We start from the raw sequence: 20,959 nt of genomic DNA on the forward strand, positions 1-20,959 counted from the left end.
GTAACTGGAGACAGTCAAACAAACAAACAAAACGTCTTCCAGATGACGTCAACAAAGACAACTGTTGCACTTGTTCCGCTTAGCAGGTTTCCAGACCTTTCACCATTTTGGTGGCCCTCCTTTGGACACACTTTAGTTTGCCAATATCCTTTTTGAATTGTTTTGGCCAGAACTGGACACAGTATTATTCCAAGTGAGGCCTGACCAAAGCAGAATAGAGTGGGATTATTACTTCCCTTGATCTAGACACTATACTTCTATTGATACAGCCTAAAATTGCATTGGCCTTGTTAGCTGCCGCATCACACTGCTGACTCATGTTCAGTTTGTGGTCTACTACGACGCCTAGATCCCACCAGATGTAGTCTCCTTAAGCCAGGTGTCCCCCATCCTGTATCTATGCATTTCATTTTTTTCACCCTAAGTGCAGTACCTAACATTTGCCCCTCATTTTGTTAGATTTGGCCCAGTTTTCTAATCTATTAAGGTTAAATTTTGATCCTGTCCTCTGGGGTATTAGCTACTCCTCCTAATTTGGTGTCATCTGCAAATTTGAGAAGCATGCCTTCTATTCCTTCATCCAAATCATTGATAAAGATGTTAAATAGCACTGTGCCCAGGACAGACCCCTGTGGCACCCCAATGGTCACTTCTTTCCAGGATGAAGAAGAGGAGCCATTGTTGGGCACCCTTTGGGTTTGGCTGGTCAACCAACTACAAATCCATGTATTTATATATTGTACAATCCATGCATATTGTAAAGCCATTAGATCAGGGACTTTTGTCTTTCACACTACACAGTTATAGCACTTCGATGCCACTTTAACTGCCATTTATAGATTCCTGGGGATTTATACAGTGGGTCCTTGGTATCCGCTGTGGTTTGGTTCCAGGAACCCTGCACAGATACCAAAATCCATGCATGCTCTTGTCCCGTTACATACAATGGCATAGTAAAATGGTATCGCTTATATCAAATGCCGAAATCACAGTTTGATTTTTGGAATTCATTTATTTTAAGAAATATTTTGAATCTGCGGAGGTTTGAATCCATGGATAACAAATCCATGGATATGGAGGGCTGGCTGTAATTCTCTGCCGGAGACCTCAAATGCCCCACCAAACTACTAAACCTAGGACTCTGCAGGATGCAACCATGGCAATTACAGTACTGTTGGTCCTCCTTATCTATGGATTTTTTATCCACGTGTTCAAACATCTATGGCACGAAAATATTTTTAAAAAGTATAAATTCCAAATAGCAAACCTTGGTTTTCCATTTTATATAAGGGACACCATTTTACTATGCCATTGTATTTAATGGGACGTGGGCATCCATGGATTTTGTTATCCACGGGAAACCAAACGCCAGTAGTAACAAAATGCCATAACTGTATAGTACAGAAGAGACCACAGTCCTTGGGTCTGCATAGGATGCCCAGCAAAGAACCACTGATATTAATAGGACCCATTTACTCACTTCACCTAAGAGACGAGATCATAGGGAATTAGCTTACAGTTGTCAACTGCTTAGACGGTATGAAGAGGTATATAAATGAAGCTGCTATTGCTGCTATTGCTAATATGTAGACCATCCAAGGTTTGCATCCTTAGACAACACCAGCCTTTGAAAGGAGAGCACACACCTCTCCTCTCCGTGGCTTGCAAGACGTAGGAGGCCAAAGGCTCTCTTTGCACTTCAAGCATCCTGGCATTTCTTTTTTCCAAAGGGAGACGGTGGGTACCAGTGGGCTGCTTCTATGGCTGCTGAACGGAGACTTGAGAAAAATACTAATTATCTATCAGTTACCAGCTGGCTGGCGTGGCGAGGGAGGCATGGCAGCTGTGATCGGCTCCCGGCTCTGACAGGTCCAGGCAGCTCCGGCAAGCCAAGGGCCTGATAGCTTTGCACCTTCGAGTTGGGGTACCAACATGCTCCATCATGCCATGTGCAAGAGAGAGCCCAGCCTCTCTCTCTCTCTGGCCTCCCACCCGCTATGAAGAGAAAGCATGGCTGAGGGGCATAGCAGAGGGAGGGATGCTGCGAAGGCTTGGAACGGCTGCTTGAGTTGACTCCGCCAAGTCCTTGTTTCACATTCACCAGATGCAGAGGCGCATCAGCATCACTGCCACCATCATCAAACAAGGTGTAGCAGAAGGCGGAATAAACAAACAAACCCAACCAATGCTTTGCATTCTGGATCGTAGCATCCTAGAATCCTAGAGTTGGAAGAGTCTCCAAAGGCCATCCAATCCAACCCCATTCTGCCATGCAGGAAGACAAGATCCAAGTACTCCCAACAAATGGCCATCCAGTCTGTAGCGTTTTGTGGGTTTTCCAGGCTATGTGGCCATGCTATAGAAGAGTTTATTCATGATGTTTCGCCAGCATCTGTGGCTGGCATCATCTTCTGAAGATGCCAGCCACAGATGCTGGCGAAACATCAGGAATAAACTCTTCTATAACACAGCCACATAGCCTGAAAAACCCACAAAAAACTATGGATGCCGGCTGTGAAAGCCTTTGACTTTACATCCAACCTGTGTTTAAAAACCTCCAAAGAAGGAGACTCTACCACATGCCAAGGCAGCCTCTTCCACTATCAAACAAGTCTTAGCATCAGGAAGTTCTTCCTAATGTTGAGGTGGATTCTCTATTCCAGTTTGAATCCATTGCTCCGGGTCCTAGTCTCTGGAGCATCAGAAAACAAGCTCGCTCCCTCCTCAATATGACATCCTTTCAAGTATTTAAACAGGGCTCTCATATCACCTCTTAACCTTCTCTTCTCCAAGCTAAACATCCCCAGCTCCCTAAGTCCTTCCTCATAGAGCTTTATGGTTTCCAGACCCTTCACCATTTTAGTCGCCCTCCTTTGGACACATGGCTCCAGTTTCTCAACGTCCTTTTTGAATTGTGGAGCCTAGAACTGGACACAGTATTCCAGGTGAGGTCTGACCAAAGCAGAACAGAGTGGCACTATGACTTACGTTGACCTAGACACTTTACTTCTATTGATGCATCCTAAAATCACATTGGCCTTTTTAGCTGCTGCATCACACTCCATATCACCTTGGGCCAGGGACATAGCCAGGATTTTAGGAAGGGGGGGGGTCCAGACTAAGTGCCACCATTATAATGGGCCTTGGGCGCGGTGGCGCAGCAGCACCCACCATTCATTTTTCTAATGGAAGGGGGGGGTCTGGACCCCAAGAACCCCCCCCCCTTGGCTACGTCCCTGCTTGGGCCTCTCTTTGGACCCAGTATTGGCCAAATGAGGTGAAACCACTACAGGGAAGACCTATTTGCTGGGGACATCCCAAGAATAACAGTTTGACCCCACTTTAACAGCCATGGAGCATCATATAGAATTCTAGATTTGTAGTTTGAAGAGGGACCACAGATTGTCTACTTATATAAATAATGGGGGCATTCGCACTTACAGTTTCGTGTCGAGGAGATCTGGATCTCCGCACTGATGAAATCCCGGATCAGTGTTCCCACTACGTTTTACGGTACTGAATCTCTCTGTGACATTTAAACCCTGTCACCATTTACACTTGCATCGTTTCGGTTTAAAATGGAGGCGCCTCCATTTTCGAGAACGATACGCCGCAATTCGAATCGATTCGGTAGCATACTCACGTTACCAAAGATTTGTTCATTGTAGCTCTTTAAAAAAGACATGGGAAAAACCCCGGTATCGAATATACTGGGTTAAGTGAGGTTTTTTGGTAGCCCCCTGCAAACTGCACCAAGGGCATTCGGGCCAAATGTGAAAGCCACAAAAATAACCCAGTTTCACATGGAGCCATAAGAAACTAGAACATTATAAAACCAGCTGAAAACCTGGGATGACAAACCAGGACTATTCCTTCCAAATCAAGACATGCGCAGGTAAGGCAATCCACTGAGGCTAAACTTTTTGTATTTTTAATGTATTTTAATGCCATCTCTCTATTTTATATTGGTTTGTATGTTATGCAACCTTTCCATTTACGTGATCTAAGTTACTATATGCTTCAATGGGTCTAGTGACCATAAATAAAGATTGATTGATTGATTGATTGATTGACCTAACAGCCAAGTTAGGCCAAGTTCAAATATCTGAAGGGATGTTATATGGAAGAAGGCGCAAGCTTGTTTCCTGCTGCTCTAGAAGCAAAACACAAACACAAAGTGTATCTGAAGATGCCATTGCAACTATGGAGTTTATTAGACTGGGGCAGATTTCGACATTAGATTAAAGCTCATTTAAAGCACCCCGCAAATGAAGCGGAAATGGCGAGTAAGTGTGCAAATGATTATCACATTCAATTGCACAAGTAAAATGATATCAGAAATGCATTGTCACTGAAATCCCAAAAGTAAAAAGATGTGCATTAATGCTTCTTTGTGAATTTTAATGGTGAGTTTTGTGCGGTGGTGTGTGAAATCGTTAAGCAATTTTTCTGGGATATTCATGGGATAAACTCCCAATCTCCTTCGTGTTATAAACTCCTATGTACTTATTTTCATCTTCAGGCTATACGTATAAGCAGTATATGAACCATCAATGAATTTTGTGTTTAGACCTGGGTCCCACCTCTGAGATATCTCACTATGCACCTATATGCAAATACAGGTATTTAAAAACCAAAACATCCAAAATCTAAAACACTTCAGGTCCCAAGCATTTCAGATAAGGGAGACTCAATATGTATTGGTAACTTCTTCACTCTCTCCAGGTAACAACGTTTGGTTGGACTTTCAGCAATAAATAAGTTTAAGGTCTGTGCAATGGGAAAATTCACAAAGATATATCTTACATTTACCTGTAAGTCTCAGGTAAGCATAGTCTGAACCATTATCCATTAAGGATAAGGGACCCAATTTTGCCTTCCCACCAAAAGCAGAGGCGCAACAGAACAGCTAGCATCAATGTACTTAGAAGGAAGAGCATAAAGGGATGCTCCCATATGACAGCATTGGCTTGCAGGGTCAGACCTCCCTGCTGCCCCCTTGTGACACTAAACCAAGGCTCTTTCTCATCATCACGATAGATCCCATGTGTATGAAGGGATCCTAGGTGTATGCGCAGAGTGTCTAGAGTCTGTGAAGCCGAAGGCTTTCATGGCCAGCATCCATAGTTTTTTGTGGGTTTTTCGGGCTATGTGGCCATGTTCGAGAAGAGTTTATACCTGACGTTTTGCCAGCATCTGAGATGCCAGCCACAGATTCTGGCGAAACATCAAGAATAAACTCTTCTAGAACATGGCCACATAGCCCAAAAAACCCACAAAAGGTCTAGAGTCTGTTCATCACAGGAGCTAGATGGGGCTATGGATTTCCATATGGTAGCCCCATTCATATAGGAAAGAACACACCTGCATGCAGAGATGGGACTTGCATTCCCCCAAATCCCAGGGACTTGCATTAGAGCAGAGAGCCAGCATGACTTAGTGGTTTGAGTACTGGACTATGACTTTGCTGGCTAGGGTTTGAATCCTAGCCATGAAACCCACTGGATGACTTTGGGCAAGTCACACTCTCTCAGCCTCAGGGGATGGCAATGGAAAAACTTCTCTGAAGAAACTTGCCAAGAAAACTCAGTGTTGCCGCTAAGTCGGAAACAACTTGAATATAGCATATAGCAACCAACAACAACAAAGTGCAGGTTCCCCCAACCCCAAGTGTTTTCTGCAATGTCCCTCTCATTCCCTCTGTCCCACACAACTCAATGCTAAGAGATGCTAAGAATGAAGCCAGGGCCAAACTTGGAGTTGAAAGGCACACAACATAGCAAGCTAGTTGCCAAAACTAAGCAGGTACCAATCTGGTCAATGCTCAGATGGGAAGCTGCCCAAGAACTGCTGCATACAACTCCATGTTAGAAGAAAGATGGGATATACAGTAGATGCTACAGATGACCAGCAAATCATATCAGTATAGCCATAACCCAGTTTCTTGCTCATCCCAGTAAGACGGGATTCTGGAAGTGGTTTCTTAGCTTGATGATAGAGACCAAAGGGATCTTGCAGCACCTTTGAGACTAACCATGCAAAAGAAGTTGTAGCATGAGCTTTCATAGCCTTGATCTCCTTCCTCAGATGCCTGGAGTAAACTGGAGCCGAGGAAGGACTTTTATAACCAGACTGCATGAATAGCCATTGCAATGTCTCATTATAAAGATCCTTCTTCGGCAATAGTTCATCCCATGCATCTGAGGAAGGAGACCATGTCTACAAAAGCTTACCATTTCTTTCACACCAAAGGTGCTGCAAGAACCTTTTTCAAACTGATGTTCCAAAAGCTCACTGCGATGCCTCTGAATTCCAGCAACAGATATAGTGAGACAGACAGCTAGATGACTGATAGGCAGATTCTGTAAAATGGGCACAGTGATACCAAATTCCCAAAACTGTTAGGCAGAGAACTGTTTAGGTATCTTGACATATTCCAAAGTAACCATATCAACAGTGGGAATGAATACACACGGGGAAGGTAGAACATTGCGTACCTTGGAGTAGAACATACATCTGTGTGCCAAAGATCCTCTGTGACATTTCCCTGGGAAAGTCCTCTGTCTGAAACTGTCAGCCAGTCCTTGTCGACAGCACCAAGCTAGATGGATCAATGCTCTTCCTATGTTCCCAGCTGTGTTAGCCCTCTATTCAAAACCACACACAGTAGAATCTTGCATTGTTTTCGGCAAAGTGCCATAGCTCAATGGCAGAGCCGATGCTTTGCCTGCAGAAGGTCCCAGGTTCAAGTTCTGAATCTCTAGGCAGAGCTCATAGAGACCTCCTATGAAACTCCGGTGAGCCAGTGTGGGCATCGGGAAATGCAGTGGGACCTTGTTCGGTTCCCAGACCCAAAATCCATGGATGCTCAAGCCCCATTAAATACAATGGCACAGTAAAATGATGTCTCTTACATAAAATGGCCAAATCAAGTTGGGATTTATACTTTTTTTGGAATGTTTTCAAGCAGTGGATAAAGAATCCTTGGATACGGAGGACCGACTCTACTCTGATGGTCGCACCAAGGGTCTGATTTGGTAGACTATGCCAAACAATTTGGGCAATGGGCCTTTGGACCACGCAAGACCATTCGAGAGGCACACAAAAAGGCAAGCATGCAACTTACCGTCCAGGTGGCCGATTTCGCCGTACTGGATTGCTGGAAGGTGACTTCGAAGTGGTGCGGCCCCGGGTAGTCGGTGTTGGACGGGATGACAGGTGCCGGGGACATGGTGTCGAAGGTGGAGCTGGGTTGCGAATAAGGCGAGAGCGTTGGGACATTGGAGGCGTGCTCCGAGCTATAAGGGCTTGAGGAGGCGGCCCGGCTGTCAGTGCTCTGATCCATGCTGTTGTTCAGCAAATTAAACTGGGACTGGAGGAAAGCAAAGAAGGGGAGGAGGCAGAGGTGGAGTGGAAGGAAAGGAAGGAAAGGAAGAGATGGGGAGAAATGACACTGCCAGGTTAGAGGCTTGGAAAACTTAAGGCGGCAGCTGCAGCAGCCCCACTTGCACACCTTTGGCAAAACTTCTCCAGGTGTCTTGTTCCGACAGGCAGCCGAAAAGGGGCAGCCTTCGCTCCTGGGACTGGTGTGGAATGGGAAATACCTCTGAGGGGGTCTTCGGGCTGCGCTTTGTGTTTTGTGTCCCCCTCCCTCCATCACTTCTATACACACAGAGGGAGAAAAACAAGTCTCCGCTTGTGCACAACACAGAGAAGGATACACTTGACAGGGTGACCTCATTCCTCGGTTCGATCTGCAATGCCAAAAGTAAACCTAAAGTAGCCTGGACAAGGATTTACTCAAAAGCCACTTTCCCCAACCTGCCGGCCTCCTGACCGCCTCTCCCATCATCCACAGTAAAAGTCATGCTGGATTGGGATGATGGGAACTGTAGGTGAAGACACCTGTAGAGTGACCAGTTGGAGAAGCATATCTCTCCCATCATTCATAGTACATGACATGCTGAATTGGGGTGGTGGAACTGTAGACCAGTTGGGGAGGCATACCTTCCCCATCATCCACAGTATATGTCATGCTGGATGGTGGGAACTATAAACTAAGATACCTGTAGGGTGACCAGTTGGGGAAGCATACCTTTCCCATCATCCACAGTACATATCATGCTGGATTGGGATGGTGGGAACTATAGACCAGTTGGGGAAGCATACCTTTCCCATCATCCACAGTACATGTCATGCTGGATTGGGATGGTGGGAATTATAGACCAGTTGGGGAAGCATACCTTTCCCATCATCCACAGTACATGTCATGCTGGATTGGGATGGTGGGAACTATAGACCAGTTGGGGAAGCATACCTTTCCCATCATCCACAGCATATGTCATGCTGGATTGGGATGGTGGGAATTATAGACCAGTTGGGGAAGCATACTGCTCCCATCATCCACAGTACATGTCAATGCTGGATGGTGGGAACTGTAGACCTATAGGGTGAAACAGTTTCCACTTGGGGAAACATACCCGCCAACATGGCACCCCTAAAAACTGGGATACATGTGGCCAAGCAACATCAGAGTGTGATCAAGATGGCAAACATTATTAATGATGAACAGATAAGCTAGAAGAGGCTGCATCAGTTTGCTTTTGCCCAAGCCTACTGGAAAGGGCAAGGTTCTGCCCTCTTCTCTCATTTCTCAATCTGCTTAGTTAAGTGCAAACTGCTCTTGCACTCTGAACTTTGCAGCAAGGACCATCCATTCTGCCATGCAGGATCTCCCAGTCCAAGCATTCCCAGTGACAGACAGCCATCCAACCTCTGTTTCAAAACCTCCAAAGACGGAAACTCCACTATACTCTGTGTCTTCCGCTGTCAAAGATCTCTTACTCCCAGGAAGTCTTCCCAATGTTTAGGTGGAATCTCTTCTCCTGTAGCTTGCATCCATTGTTCTGGGTCCTATTCTCTGGAGCAGCAGAAAATAAGCTTGCTCCATCCTCAGCATGAGACCATGACACCCCTTCAAATATTTAAACAGGGCTATCATATCACCCCTTAACCATATCTTCTCCAGGCTAAACATCCCCAGCTCCCTCATAGGGCTTTATGGTTTCCAGACCTTTCACCATTTTAGTCACCCTCCTTTGGACATGCTCCAGTTTCTCAACATCCTTTTTGAATTGTGGAGCCCAGAACTGGACCCAGTATTCCAGGTGAGGTCTAACCAAAGCAGAATAGAGTGATACTATTTCTCCCTTGATCTAGACTCCCATTGATACAGCCTAGGATTGCAATGGCTTTACTAGCTGCTGCATCACACTGTGTGGTCAAACTGCATTATTCCTGCAGCGTGGCAACAGCACTACCATTCCCAAGCCGACGCAACTATTTGTGGCAGAGGTATTCTTGATGTTGTGTCCTTCCCCCAAAAAAATAACTTTGAGCTCTGGTATCTCACCCTTCCCGCCGAATACATTTGTATTTGTTTAACCTATTTATCTCCCACCTTCCCATCGCCGAGGTCTTTGAGGCAGATGACGGACGTGTTCGAACAAGGCTGTTTTCAGACTTGCAAGGGATCTGCTCCTGCATGTTAGGTCTTCCAAAAGGAACAAACACACTCAAATGGTGGAAACAGGGCAAAGATCAACCTTCTTTGGAAGCCCCCCGCCATTCCTCCCCAGATCTACTTCAATGGGGAGCAGATGTTATTTCGGACTGGAGAGGAGTGGGTGCTGTCTGTATTGCAGAAATAGTGCATTTTGACACTGCTTTAACTGTCCTGGCTCAATGCTATAGAATTAGGAGATGTGTAGTTTTGTGAGATATTTAGCCTTCTCTATCAGAGCTCTGATGCACCGTCATGGCTCTGTCAGACATTGACCATAGAGCAGTGATGGCGAACCTATGGCACGCGTGCCAGAGGTGGCACTCAGAGCCCTCTCTGTGGGCACATATGCCATCGCCCCAGTACAGAGTTTGCCAGAGTTTGTTACTAGAAAGCCAGAGGGACATGGCACTTTGCAATAAATAAGTGGGTTTTGGGTTGCACTTTGGGCACTCAGCCTTTGAAAGGTTCACCATCACTGCCATAGAGTCATGCTGGAGGACCTAGAAATCCCCAGAGAACACAATGATGTAGGCGTTTTTAGATCCTCCAATGCAAATCTATGGTCAACTTCCACCAGACGTTGGTCACAGAGTTGCATTGGACTAAAAAGTCCAAATACATGGAGTTTAAGATTTCTGCATTCTGATCCAATGTTTTGTCTCCATTACTCCACAGGCAACCTTTCCTGGAAGAACTGATAAAGCAAACAAACCATCGGAGTTTATAACAATGGGGCTGCTTTCAGCATTAAAGAGAGATTAAAACGCATTTAAAGCATCCCCGCAAATGAAGCTCAAATGGCGAGCAATTGCACCAACGATTGCGCCAATAAAGTGATGTCACAAATGCAATGCCGCTGAAATCTGGAAAGCAACAAGACGTGTGTTAATGCTTCTTTGTGACCACTTTAATGGCGGGTATTGTGCGACGTTGTGTGAAAACGTTACGCGATTTCCTGGGATATTCATGGGATAAATTTCCAATCTCCTTCACAGTTGAAAATATGGTTGAGATAGCACACCGGATGAAGCAAAATTGTGCGAAGATGGGGCAACAACGGCTTGGGTTTTTATTTCTCCGCTCCCCAATCGCGCATGACAAAAAGGGTTCAATAAAGTACCCTCCATCGACCCTTCCCTTCCCATCAACGTGCCTTCAATCTGAAATTCTGAAAACCGAACCAGACTTTGGAATCAAGGAACATGTTATAACTTGGGATTTTTTGAACCTCACCCACGGATCACTTTCTGATGTTGTACTATAATAGCTTTCTTTTTTCAAAAAGAGATATGTACCCACATGAGCCATCCATGTCAGCTAAGACCTCCAGCGTGTTGTGTCTCCCACAATATCATCACTGTTCGGTGAGTAACTGCTGGAATTTGGGACAAGACGAAACATGCGCCGACACAGAACACCTCTTTTCTCCCCGGAAAAAAAAATGCTTTGCCCTTCCGCACCGTGGTCCCATCCCAGGATGCTTATGCTTTGTACTGAATTTATTTCAGAGGCAAAAAGGATCCCCAGCGATCCAATTGGGAGCCTTTGAATCTTTATCTGATCCATTTGCTTCTAGTCATGGTCCCAACTCATTGTTGATGGTTGCGTCCGCACTGCAGAAATAATCCAGATTGACACCACTTTAACTACCATGGCTCCATGCTGCTGAAAATTATATTTTGCTGTGGCACCGGAAAGAGAAGGCTAAATGCCTCCCTAAACTACAAATCCCAGAACTGCATAGGATGGAGCCAGAATTGCATAGGATGGAGTCAAATCCCAGAATTGCATAGGATGGCAGTTAAAGTGGTGCAGCTGCTCAGTGCTATGGGATTTTGGGTTTGTCTTATCTGGGATTTTTCTTCCCTGTCAAAGTGCTGTGGTGCCTCCGCAAACTGCAAATCCCAGGATTCCACAGCAGCTAAAGCTTCTGTTTGGGACAGCCCTACATTTTTCTGGAATGTCTTACATTTTACAGTGGCTTCTCCTCCTTTGCTCTTAAGACATCGGGTCACCCTAAGACTGACTTAGGAGTTTATCACACGAAGGAGACGGGGAGTTCATCCCATGAATATCCCAGAAAAATTGCGCAATTACGTTTAACGATTTCTCATGACGGCGCACAAAACCCGCCATTAAAGCAGTCACAAAGAAGCATTATTGTGCATCTTTTTAGTTTCAGGATTTCAGCGACAGTGCATTTCCGATATTACTTTATTTGCGTGTGATAACCATTCGTGCGATTACTTGCCATTTCCGTTTCATTTGCAGGATGCTTTTAATGCGCTTTAATCTCTCTTTAATGCTGAAATCAACCCCAATGTGATAAACTCCTTAGCCTCAGTATCCAAAACAATGAAGACTCTGGCAGCCTGAAGTCTGCTCTCCCTTGCGACAGGACTATTAAAGCAAGCAAATGAATAAAGATTGGTGAGTACTTTTACGTTACACGAGAGATACATGCAGCAAAGGAGGCATGGATTCAGCAATCACTCTCACAGAGACATCACCAAAGGAATAAACTCTTCTTGAACATGGCCAAATCCCCCCAAAAATGCACAAAAACTTATGGATGCTGGCCATGAAAGCCTTCGACTTCATATAGATGTATAAATTGACAAGTTGTAATTTTCTTTGATACAAGACATTTTAGGAAGGAAGAACCATGGCTAACAGAAATCCACCAACGGACGATGAAATCAAGCTTAAAGAAGGTGTAAAGAAGGGGGAATGATACAAAATAATATTAATTTTCTTGGAATATGAATATTATAAATTGGTTTATGTGAAAATGTGATAAATATTACTTATTATAAATAAATACATTTTAAAATGCACTACATGCACACACATGCGCGCGCGCACGATTCTGGCCATTGCAGGAATTAGTTAAGCATACTGTAATCTCACTGAGCAATTATCTCCTAAGGTTACAGAAAACACATGGCACATACACACACAACACGGCATCAGAGACAGCGACACTGACTCATGCCAATTACTCCAACGGTTCTGAGTCAGTCCCATTATACGGCGGAGCAATAAATAGGTGTAATAGTGTTTGGTACCCAATGAGTATTATGGCACAACACCATAATACTAGCGGAAAAGCTCACGGACCCGAGACGCCGACTAAGGAAGATCCGAGAAGAAAGCGCAAAGGCAAGCCTACTGTTGAAAAATAAAGAACACAACAGTAATGACAATGAAGAAATAGAAACAGTAAAAGAGTTCTCATATCTGGGATGAAATATTAATAGAAATGGTGACTGCAGCTGGAAAATCAGAGGAATATTAAGAACGGGGAGAGCGGCAATGTGGCCATGTTCTAGAAGAGTTTATTCCTGACGTTTCACCAGCATCTGTGGCTGGCATCTTCGGAGAAGATGCTGGCGAAACGTCAGGAATAAACTCTTCTAGAACATGGCCACATCGCCCGAAAAACACACAAAAAACTATGGACGCCGGCCATGAAAGCCTTTGACTTCACATATAAAGCATTGTATTCCCCATTACAATGTACAGATGTGAGAGCTGGACTGTTAAGAAAGAAGATCGGAAGAAAATCAATCTACAATGTACGCCACTGGCAGGTCCATTTTTATTTCATTTTATTCTATTTTATGTACAGCGCTATGTTTACATTTAGTTTTGAATATTCTCAAGCTGTGGATGGTTGAATCCACGGATAAAGAATCCATGGATATAGTGGGACAACCATCATCAAAAGTTCACAATGTGCCAGGGAAGGTTTTTTGGAGCTCAGTTCTTGAGCATCTCTTCTCTTCCTTCCTCCAAGAACTCTTACAAAGGAAGGGAAAGCATTGGAGAAGCAATCCAGTCGGACATGTGGGAATCACAAGGCGGCTTCAACCATCACTTCAGTTGGTGGAGACATTAAAGACTGAAGTTAAAAGACATTATTGAGCCATTGTTTTAGTAAAAGAAAGACACCAGATATGAAGACCTGACCAACTATCTGAGGAAGTAGACCATAGTCTATGAAAGCTCATGCTGCCAACTTCTTTGTCTCAAAGGTGCTACAAGACCTCTCTATATACTTGACCCGACCAAGAGCTTGATGTTGGAGAGGTGAGCCATTATGGTTCAAAAGGATGACCTTCTGGGAAGAAACAACCTCCTTTGCTCAACAGCAAGCGTCCAGAGAAAGATTGCAGCTTCTTCCCAATGCATTAAGAAGCGCATGCATCAACAAAGCAAACCCAGTTCTCTTTCAATGGCCACCACTCACCCCAACTTACACCCTTTGCTGGCTTTCCTCAAGTATCCCACGGGTTCCGCCATTGGGTTGGGTTGAGTTGGGTTGAGTAGGGTTGAGTAGAGTTGGGTTGGGTTGGGTTGAGTTGAGTTGGGTTGGTCTAGCTATGCTCTATCACAGTGATGGTGAACCTATGGCACGCATGCCAGAGGTGGCACTCAGAGCCCTCTCTGTGGGCACACATGCTGTCGCCCTAGCACAGAGTTTGCCAGAGTTTCTTACTAGAAAGCCAGAGGGACGTGGCACTTTGCAATAAATAAGTGGGGTCCGTGTTGCAGTTTGGGCACTCGGTCTGTAAAAGGTTCTCCATCACTGCTCTATCACCTTCTCCACTGACTCCATCACCCCAAGGAAAGAAAAGGTGGCACCTACCGTGGTGTAGTGCTGCATGGGGTTGCTAACGTACAGCATTTTAGTCTTCGTGGGGTTTGCAAGTAACAGGGCAATTCCCCGCTGCTGGAATCATGGGGTCAACGTCGCCGTGGCATCAAGTGGCACGCTAACCTGGCTGGAGAAGCACTCTGCATTCGAACAGGGAAAAGGGCGACACAGAGATGCGGGGCTGGCTACTTAGGTGGCTGGTTATTTTGCTTGCATTGCCCACCCCCCCAACAACACCTTAGTTCTGTCATCTAGCTGCATCTAACAACAAAACTTATATCCACCCCTTTCCCTCTCTCATGACTATTCATTAAAAGGGAAGGCAGGCCTAGACTTGCCCAGTGATGCATTGGACAGTACCAATGGTTTTCCATAGGGAGGGAGCAGAGGAGCGCAAGGTGGTTGTGCGTTCAGCTGAGTTAAACCTAGCCAGGTTTAATTCCCACTAAACACGTACACACACATACTATTTGAAACAGTCTCTGGAAGTAAATATTCACCAAAGGTGCCCCCTTTTAGGAATGCAATGCGCTTTGCATGCGCGAGGAAATGGAACGATTTGGAAATTGCTCAGACGTATCTCTCTTTCTGGAGGCAAACAAAAGGTCTATTCCCAGGACGATCGGTTGCAGAAATCTACACTTTCAAAAACACAGGTTGGGTTTCTGCAACCACAACAGTGAACAGATGCATGCTTCAAAAGGACAGCATGTGTGGGGTTCTATGTACATTGTGGTTGCTGTGTGTCTTCAAGTTGTTTCCAACTTATGGAGACCCTAAGGCAAAGCTGTCATGGGGTTTTCTTGGCAAGGTTTGTTCTGAGGAGGCTTGCCCTTGCCTTCCCCTAAGGCTGAGAGCATGTGCCTTGACCAAGGTTGAGGCTAAGAGCATGTGCCTTGCCCAACCCACAGGTTTCATGGCTGACCAGGGAATCGAACCTTGGTTGCCGGAGTCATAGTCCAACACTCAAACCACTATGCTACTCTGGCTCTTGTTTTGTACATAACCGGTGTAAATTGATTTTAATGGCATGGAGTTGCCAAAGTGGCATGGCGCATGAAGCATCAATGTGTAGGGTTAAAAGGATTGAATGGAAGTTGGGGAGAAAGGGAGAGGGAAAAAATTGCGGAGACCATCCCATTGCAAACAGTCCACCAAACGTGTCCAAAACATACTCTTTGTTGGATCAGAACCAGAGTGAGCGAATGTCACAACCGCAAATGAGGACAAGGCACTAGAAATTGTAGAATGTTCCAAAACAATGTAGGGGACTACCAAATAAAAGCTAAAAACATCCATCTAAATATGGAGGGTCAAGAAGACGAACAAACAAGTCCTGGAACGGATCAAGCCTGAATGCTCCCTGGAAGCCAAGATGTCAAAACTCAGGCTATCATACTTTGGCCACATCACAACATTAGAAAAGACAATAATGCTAGGAAAGGTGGAGGGATGTAGAAAGAAATGAAGACTGCATACCAAGGGGATAGGCTGAGTGAAGGAGGCCACAACTTGAGTAGACCAATTGAGGAGAAAGAGGATTGAAAGTATCCCATGCGCAGGGTCCCCAGGAGTCAAAGTCGACTCAGTCGACAACAAGAAGAAATGCACCGTTGCAGACTGTGGGCTATTTCATCTGAAGCCACAAAGTGTGGCAGTGGTCACATCCCACATAAAACATGCTGCTCCTAAAGGTGCCACAAGACTCTTTTCTTCCTCATAGGTTAAAACAGTTACTTTAACACACACCAAATTTTGTACTCAGCGCAGAATGACTTTCATGTTGTTTGCAGAATGAACTCTCATACCGGTGCAAAACAAGAGCGTTTGCTCTCCAGTTGTGGACATGCTCCACCTACCGCAGGTTGAACCTATATATATATGCTCCACCTACCGCAGGTTGAACCTATATATAGGTTCAACCTGCGGTAGGTGGAGCATATATATATTATCCAATATGATCCTTCTGTCTGAGAGGCTGCCTAGCTAAGATGGGTAAACTAAAAATTAAAGCTTGCTCCATCCTCAATATGACATCCCTTCAAATGCTTAAACAGGGCTTATAGAATCATTATAGATTTGGAAGAGACCCCCAGGGCCATCCAATCCAACCCACTTCTGCCATGCAGAAAGACACAACCAAAGCATCCCCGACAGATGCCCATCCAGCCTCTGCTTAAAAACCTCCAAAAGAAGGAGACTTCACCATGCTCCAAGGCAGAGTATCCCACAGTCGAACAGTTCTTACCATCAGGACGTTCTTCCTAGTTTTTGGTGGAATCTCCTTGTCTGCAATTTGAATCCATTACTCTGTGGCCTATTCTCTGGAGCAGCAGAAAACAAGCTTGCTCCATCCTCAATATGACATCTCTTCAAACATTTAAACTTAACTATAATGTCCCTTCTTTACCTTCTCTCCACGCTAAACCTACTCAGCTCCCTAAGCCACTTCTCATTGGACTTTATGGTTTCCAGACCTTTCACCATTTTGGTCCTGCAGCGTGTCAATATCCTTCTTGAAGTGTGGCGACCAGAACTGGACACAATATTCCAAAACCCACATCGCCGTGTCTCACTTTGTCTAATGACAGGGCCAGTCCTGACCCATCCTTAATACTTTCTTGGCATCGCTTACCATTACTGAGTCGTTCATGCTCCTCATCTGGAAGACGTCCATGGTGACTTCGGTCCGGTTCGATGTTTCACTGCCCGCCGTGGACCCCGACTGGGGGAGGTCAAAATAAGTGCTGTCCGGCTCCCTGGATAAAGGAGACAATGTAATGCAACATTAACACAATGCAAGGTAGCTTCCAAGAATCCCATGCGCTGCTTAATGAACAAACACCCTTTCTAAGTCTCTCTTTCTCTGCAGAAAAAAGGAAGAAGGCTGCTTGGGGGAAGGAAGAGCAATCCAGAATCACAGTATCCTAGAGTTGGAACAGACCCCAAGGGCCATCTAATCCAGCCACCTGCCATGCAGGAACTCTCAATCAAAGCATACCTGACAGATGACCATCCAGCCTCTGTTTAAAGACCTCCAAAGAAGGAGACTCCATCACTCTCTGATGCAACATATTTTACTGTTGAATAGCTCTTACTGTCAGGAGGTTCTTCCTAATGTTGAGGTGGAATCTCTTTTCCTATAATTTGCATCCATTGCTCTGTGTCCTATTCTCCGGAGCAGCAGAAAACAAGCTTGCTCCATCCTCAATATGACATCCCTTCAAATGCTTAAACAGGGCTATCATATCACCTCTTAACCTTCTCTTCTCCAGGCTGAACATCCCCAGCTCCCTAAACCAATCTTCATAGGACTTCAAGGTTTCCAGACCTTCCACCATTTTGGACACACTCCACCTTGTCCACATCTTTCTTGAATGATGATAACGATTATTATTATTATTATTATTATTATTATTATTATTATGTTTATGTTTATGTTTATGTTTATGATGTTTATTTATATCCCACCTTCCTTCCAGTACAGGGACTCAAACAGTCCAAGTTTAAAACACTATAAAACATACAGAATGCAAGTTTAAAAATCACTTAAACAATTCTGGTGCCCAGAACCAGACACAATGTTTCAGGGAAGGTCTTAAATCAGGGACAGAGAATGAGATCAAAATCTGCATGCATAGCCCCTCAAAGGATGCATCTACTGTAGAAACAGTGTGGTTTGACATCACTTTAAAGTGCCGTAGCTCCAGTCTATATAATCCCAGGATGTGTAGTTTTACAAACCTTCTCTGCCAATGAGTGTTGGTGCCTTACAAAACTACAAATCCCAGGAATCTTCAGGATGGAGCCATGGCAGGTAAAGTGGTGTCAACCCGCATTATTTCTGCAGTGTAGATGCACCCTAAAGGTTCCAAAAATGTCACTATATGCTCTTAGGGACAGATGTTGATATATAATTTCTACGCACGTAAATGCTTCCGTGTAAAGATACTCACAGGGTGCTCCAGAGATGCTCAAAGGTGGTCCCTTCATCTGCCGAAGAAGGCTGGGACATTTTCACAGAAGGGCAGTCAGAGGAAGGATAAATGGCCCTAAAAGGAAAAGAAGAAAAGAAAAACTTTAGCCATGCTACTTCATGCTAGACATAGGCCTATGAATATGAATGCAGATTACAAGAAAAGAGATTCTACTTAAACATTAGGTGTGTCATTTAGACTTCTGTGTCAGATAGGTGTCAAAATTATTATTATTATTCCTCTCCCGCAAGATAAAGGCGGCTTACAGTATAAGATAAAATACAGTATAAAATACAGCATATTAATACATTCTATTAATTTCCTCCCCCACTAAACTATAACAAAATATCATAAATAATTACATCAATTATTATTATTATTATTATTATTATTATTATTATTATTATTATTATTATTATTATTACAGTTCACACAATTCCCTAGCACTGAGCCAGGGCAGTTAAAGCAGTCTCAAACTGTATTAATTCTGCATTGTCAACACAGCCATTGGGCCTCCTTTGATAACCGAATAACCAGCAGAAACCCACAAGGCAAAGAGCTTTCCAAGCATGATCATAAAACAAGGGTTGGAAATGCACCTTCTTTTAAACATAGTTGGACTACAGGTGCCAGTATCCACAGGTGATGGATGCTTGGAGATGCAATCCAACAACCTCTGGGAACTGGGAAGCCCTGGAAGTGGCTCTGTCTGGAGAGACTTTCAGGTTGAATTACCACCTGAGGATGGCCTCCGTGCTGATGGCAGAAAAGCTAATTTAATTATGATTTATTGAATATAGGAGAGAACAAGTGTTGCTAACCTACTGGCGCACGGACTGCTTCTGTCCATAGTCTCACGCTGGGTCTCCAAGTCCAGGAGAGCCTGGGGATGGCACATGGTGCTCCTCTGGGGCTTTGCCCTTAGAAACAAAGCTCTGCAGAACTCATTAGATGGAAATGTTGCCATTTCTGCTCCTGCCGGAAGGGAGCATGGTCTCTGATGTTGCAGGATGGCACCACAACCCTCACAACCAAACACAACTGAACAAAAATCATTTCCGAACTATTTAGAGCAGAGGCAGGAGGATTTCATGCTTGATGGGCCGCCTTTATTTATTTTTTGGAAGAATCTCAATCACATTCTCACAATCTCTGAACATGGCCACATAGCCCCCAAAAGCCACAAAAAATGTATATCAGTCACAGCCAGGTGGGGACGGATATACAGTGGCCCCTCCACATTCGCTGAGGTCAGGAGTGAAGGACCCCCATGAATGTGGAAAAAGCGCACTATGCCAGCCGCAGATGCTGGCGAAACGCCAGGAAGAAACTCTTCTAGAACATGGCCACATAGCCCGAAAACCCCATAAAAAACTATGGATGCCGGCCATGAAAGCCTTCGACTTCACAAGCGCACTATTCTTTTTACCTAAAAGAACTCCTCTCTAGGGATCTCCAGATCCTCCAGCGCAACTCTGTGGTCAACATCTGTCAGTGGTTCATCACAGAATCATGCTGGAGAACCGATAAATGCCCAGAGAAGGGTTTTCTCTAGGGACATCTAGGTTCTCCAGCACTACTCTATGGTCAAACTCTGGCAGAGTTGCGCTGGAGGACTTAGAGATTCCTAGAGAGAATATATGAATCAAATCTGCAAATAATCCAATCCTCAAAAGTCAAAGGTGCAAATGCGGAGGGCCAACTGCACTTGGATTTTTCAGAAGAGTCCATGCTAAACTCTATGATTGGGATCTATTTTCATTACAAGTAAGATCACAATCATTTTACAGATTGAGTCTCCCCAATCTGGAATTCCAAAATCTGAAATAAATCATGGATGAATGAGATAGTGACGCCTTTGTTTTCTGGAAGTACAATGTACACAAACTTTGCTCCATGCACAAAAGGATTGCAGAAGAATGTGATTTAAGGAGTTGTTCAGACATTGCATTTAGCATGACTGTTCAAATAATCTCACTCACGCATTCTAGGTTTGTTGTTCAGAATAAAAACATTTATCGGAACCGCATCTCTGCGCATCTCTGCAAGTTCTCTTGCTTTCATGGGCCAGCGCTCATATAAAGATGGAGTCAGAGATGTGGATGTATTTGAAACACGTTCGAGACATGCAAAGTTTTATCCTGCGTCTATTCACAATGGTTACCAACCCACCATCGATTATCCCTGGTTAAGCGGGTTTTTGGGCAGCGCATCCCAAAACTGAAATGGATGCATTCGCAATTCATGTGAACAACTAAATGCTCATTCACATTCGCATTTAAACCAGTGTCTGAGTCACATAGAATCAGGATTGCCGAATCGATCCGAAACGAAACAAAGTTCATGATACTGAACCCAGATTCTACCCGGATTATTTTCTCCGTCTGAATAGTCTCATCCATGGAGACAATTTGCATCTTCCAGTGCCAAACTCTGACTAGCCATTTGCGACATTACACAGAGTTGCATCATGCTAAATGACTGGCTCATTTCGGGGACCCTTTGGCCACACTTCGTTGTTTCCACCGCTTCCATAACAAGGCCACACTGAAGTATTCAAACCAAGACTTCATGCCAGGGGATTAACCTCGGGAGGTTTATAAATCCCTCTCCTTGCCTCCATCCCACTCTATGGACGTGTAGCAAAAAGCGCAACACAAAAGTCAACTCCAAAGACCCAACTCTTTCTTGGAGAGAGGAAAGAGAAGGGGGGATGTGTTCCTACCTGTTTGCAGAGCCCTGGGTGAATTGGGTTCC

General features: G+C 44.6%; 1 protein-coding gene across 1 annotated transcript in view; it reads right to left on the reverse strand.

Moving 5' to 3' along the window:
- LOC149307775 (tumor protein p73-like) overlaps window positions 1-20,959 on the reverse strand; it is a 42,454-nt gene extending 21,495 nt beyond the window's left edge. The window contains exons 1-4 of the mRNA XM_089536936.1: window positions 20,928-20,959; window positions 18,182-18,277; window positions 16,861-16,984; window positions 7,127-7,372 (exon numbers count right to left, since the gene is read on the reverse strand). Of these exons, the coding sequence (XP_089393062.1) occupies window positions 7,127-7,372; window positions 16,861-16,984; window positions 18,182-18,240 (429 nt within the window). The 5' untranslated portion in view covers window positions 18,241-18,277; window positions 20,928-20,959. The remainder of the gene's footprint in view (window positions 1-7,126; window positions 7,373-16,860; window positions 16,985-18,181; window positions 18,278-20,927) is intronic.

This window comes from Sceloporus occidentalis, unplaced genomic scaffold, assembly GCF_023333645.1.
Source record: "Sceloporus occidentalis isolate IW3139 unplaced genomic scaffold, rSceOcc1.0.p SCAF_8, whole genome shotgun sequence".
Taxonomy (NCBI): Eukaryota; Metazoa; Chordata; class Lepidosauria; order Squamata; family Phrynosomatidae; genus Sceloporus; species Sceloporus occidentalis.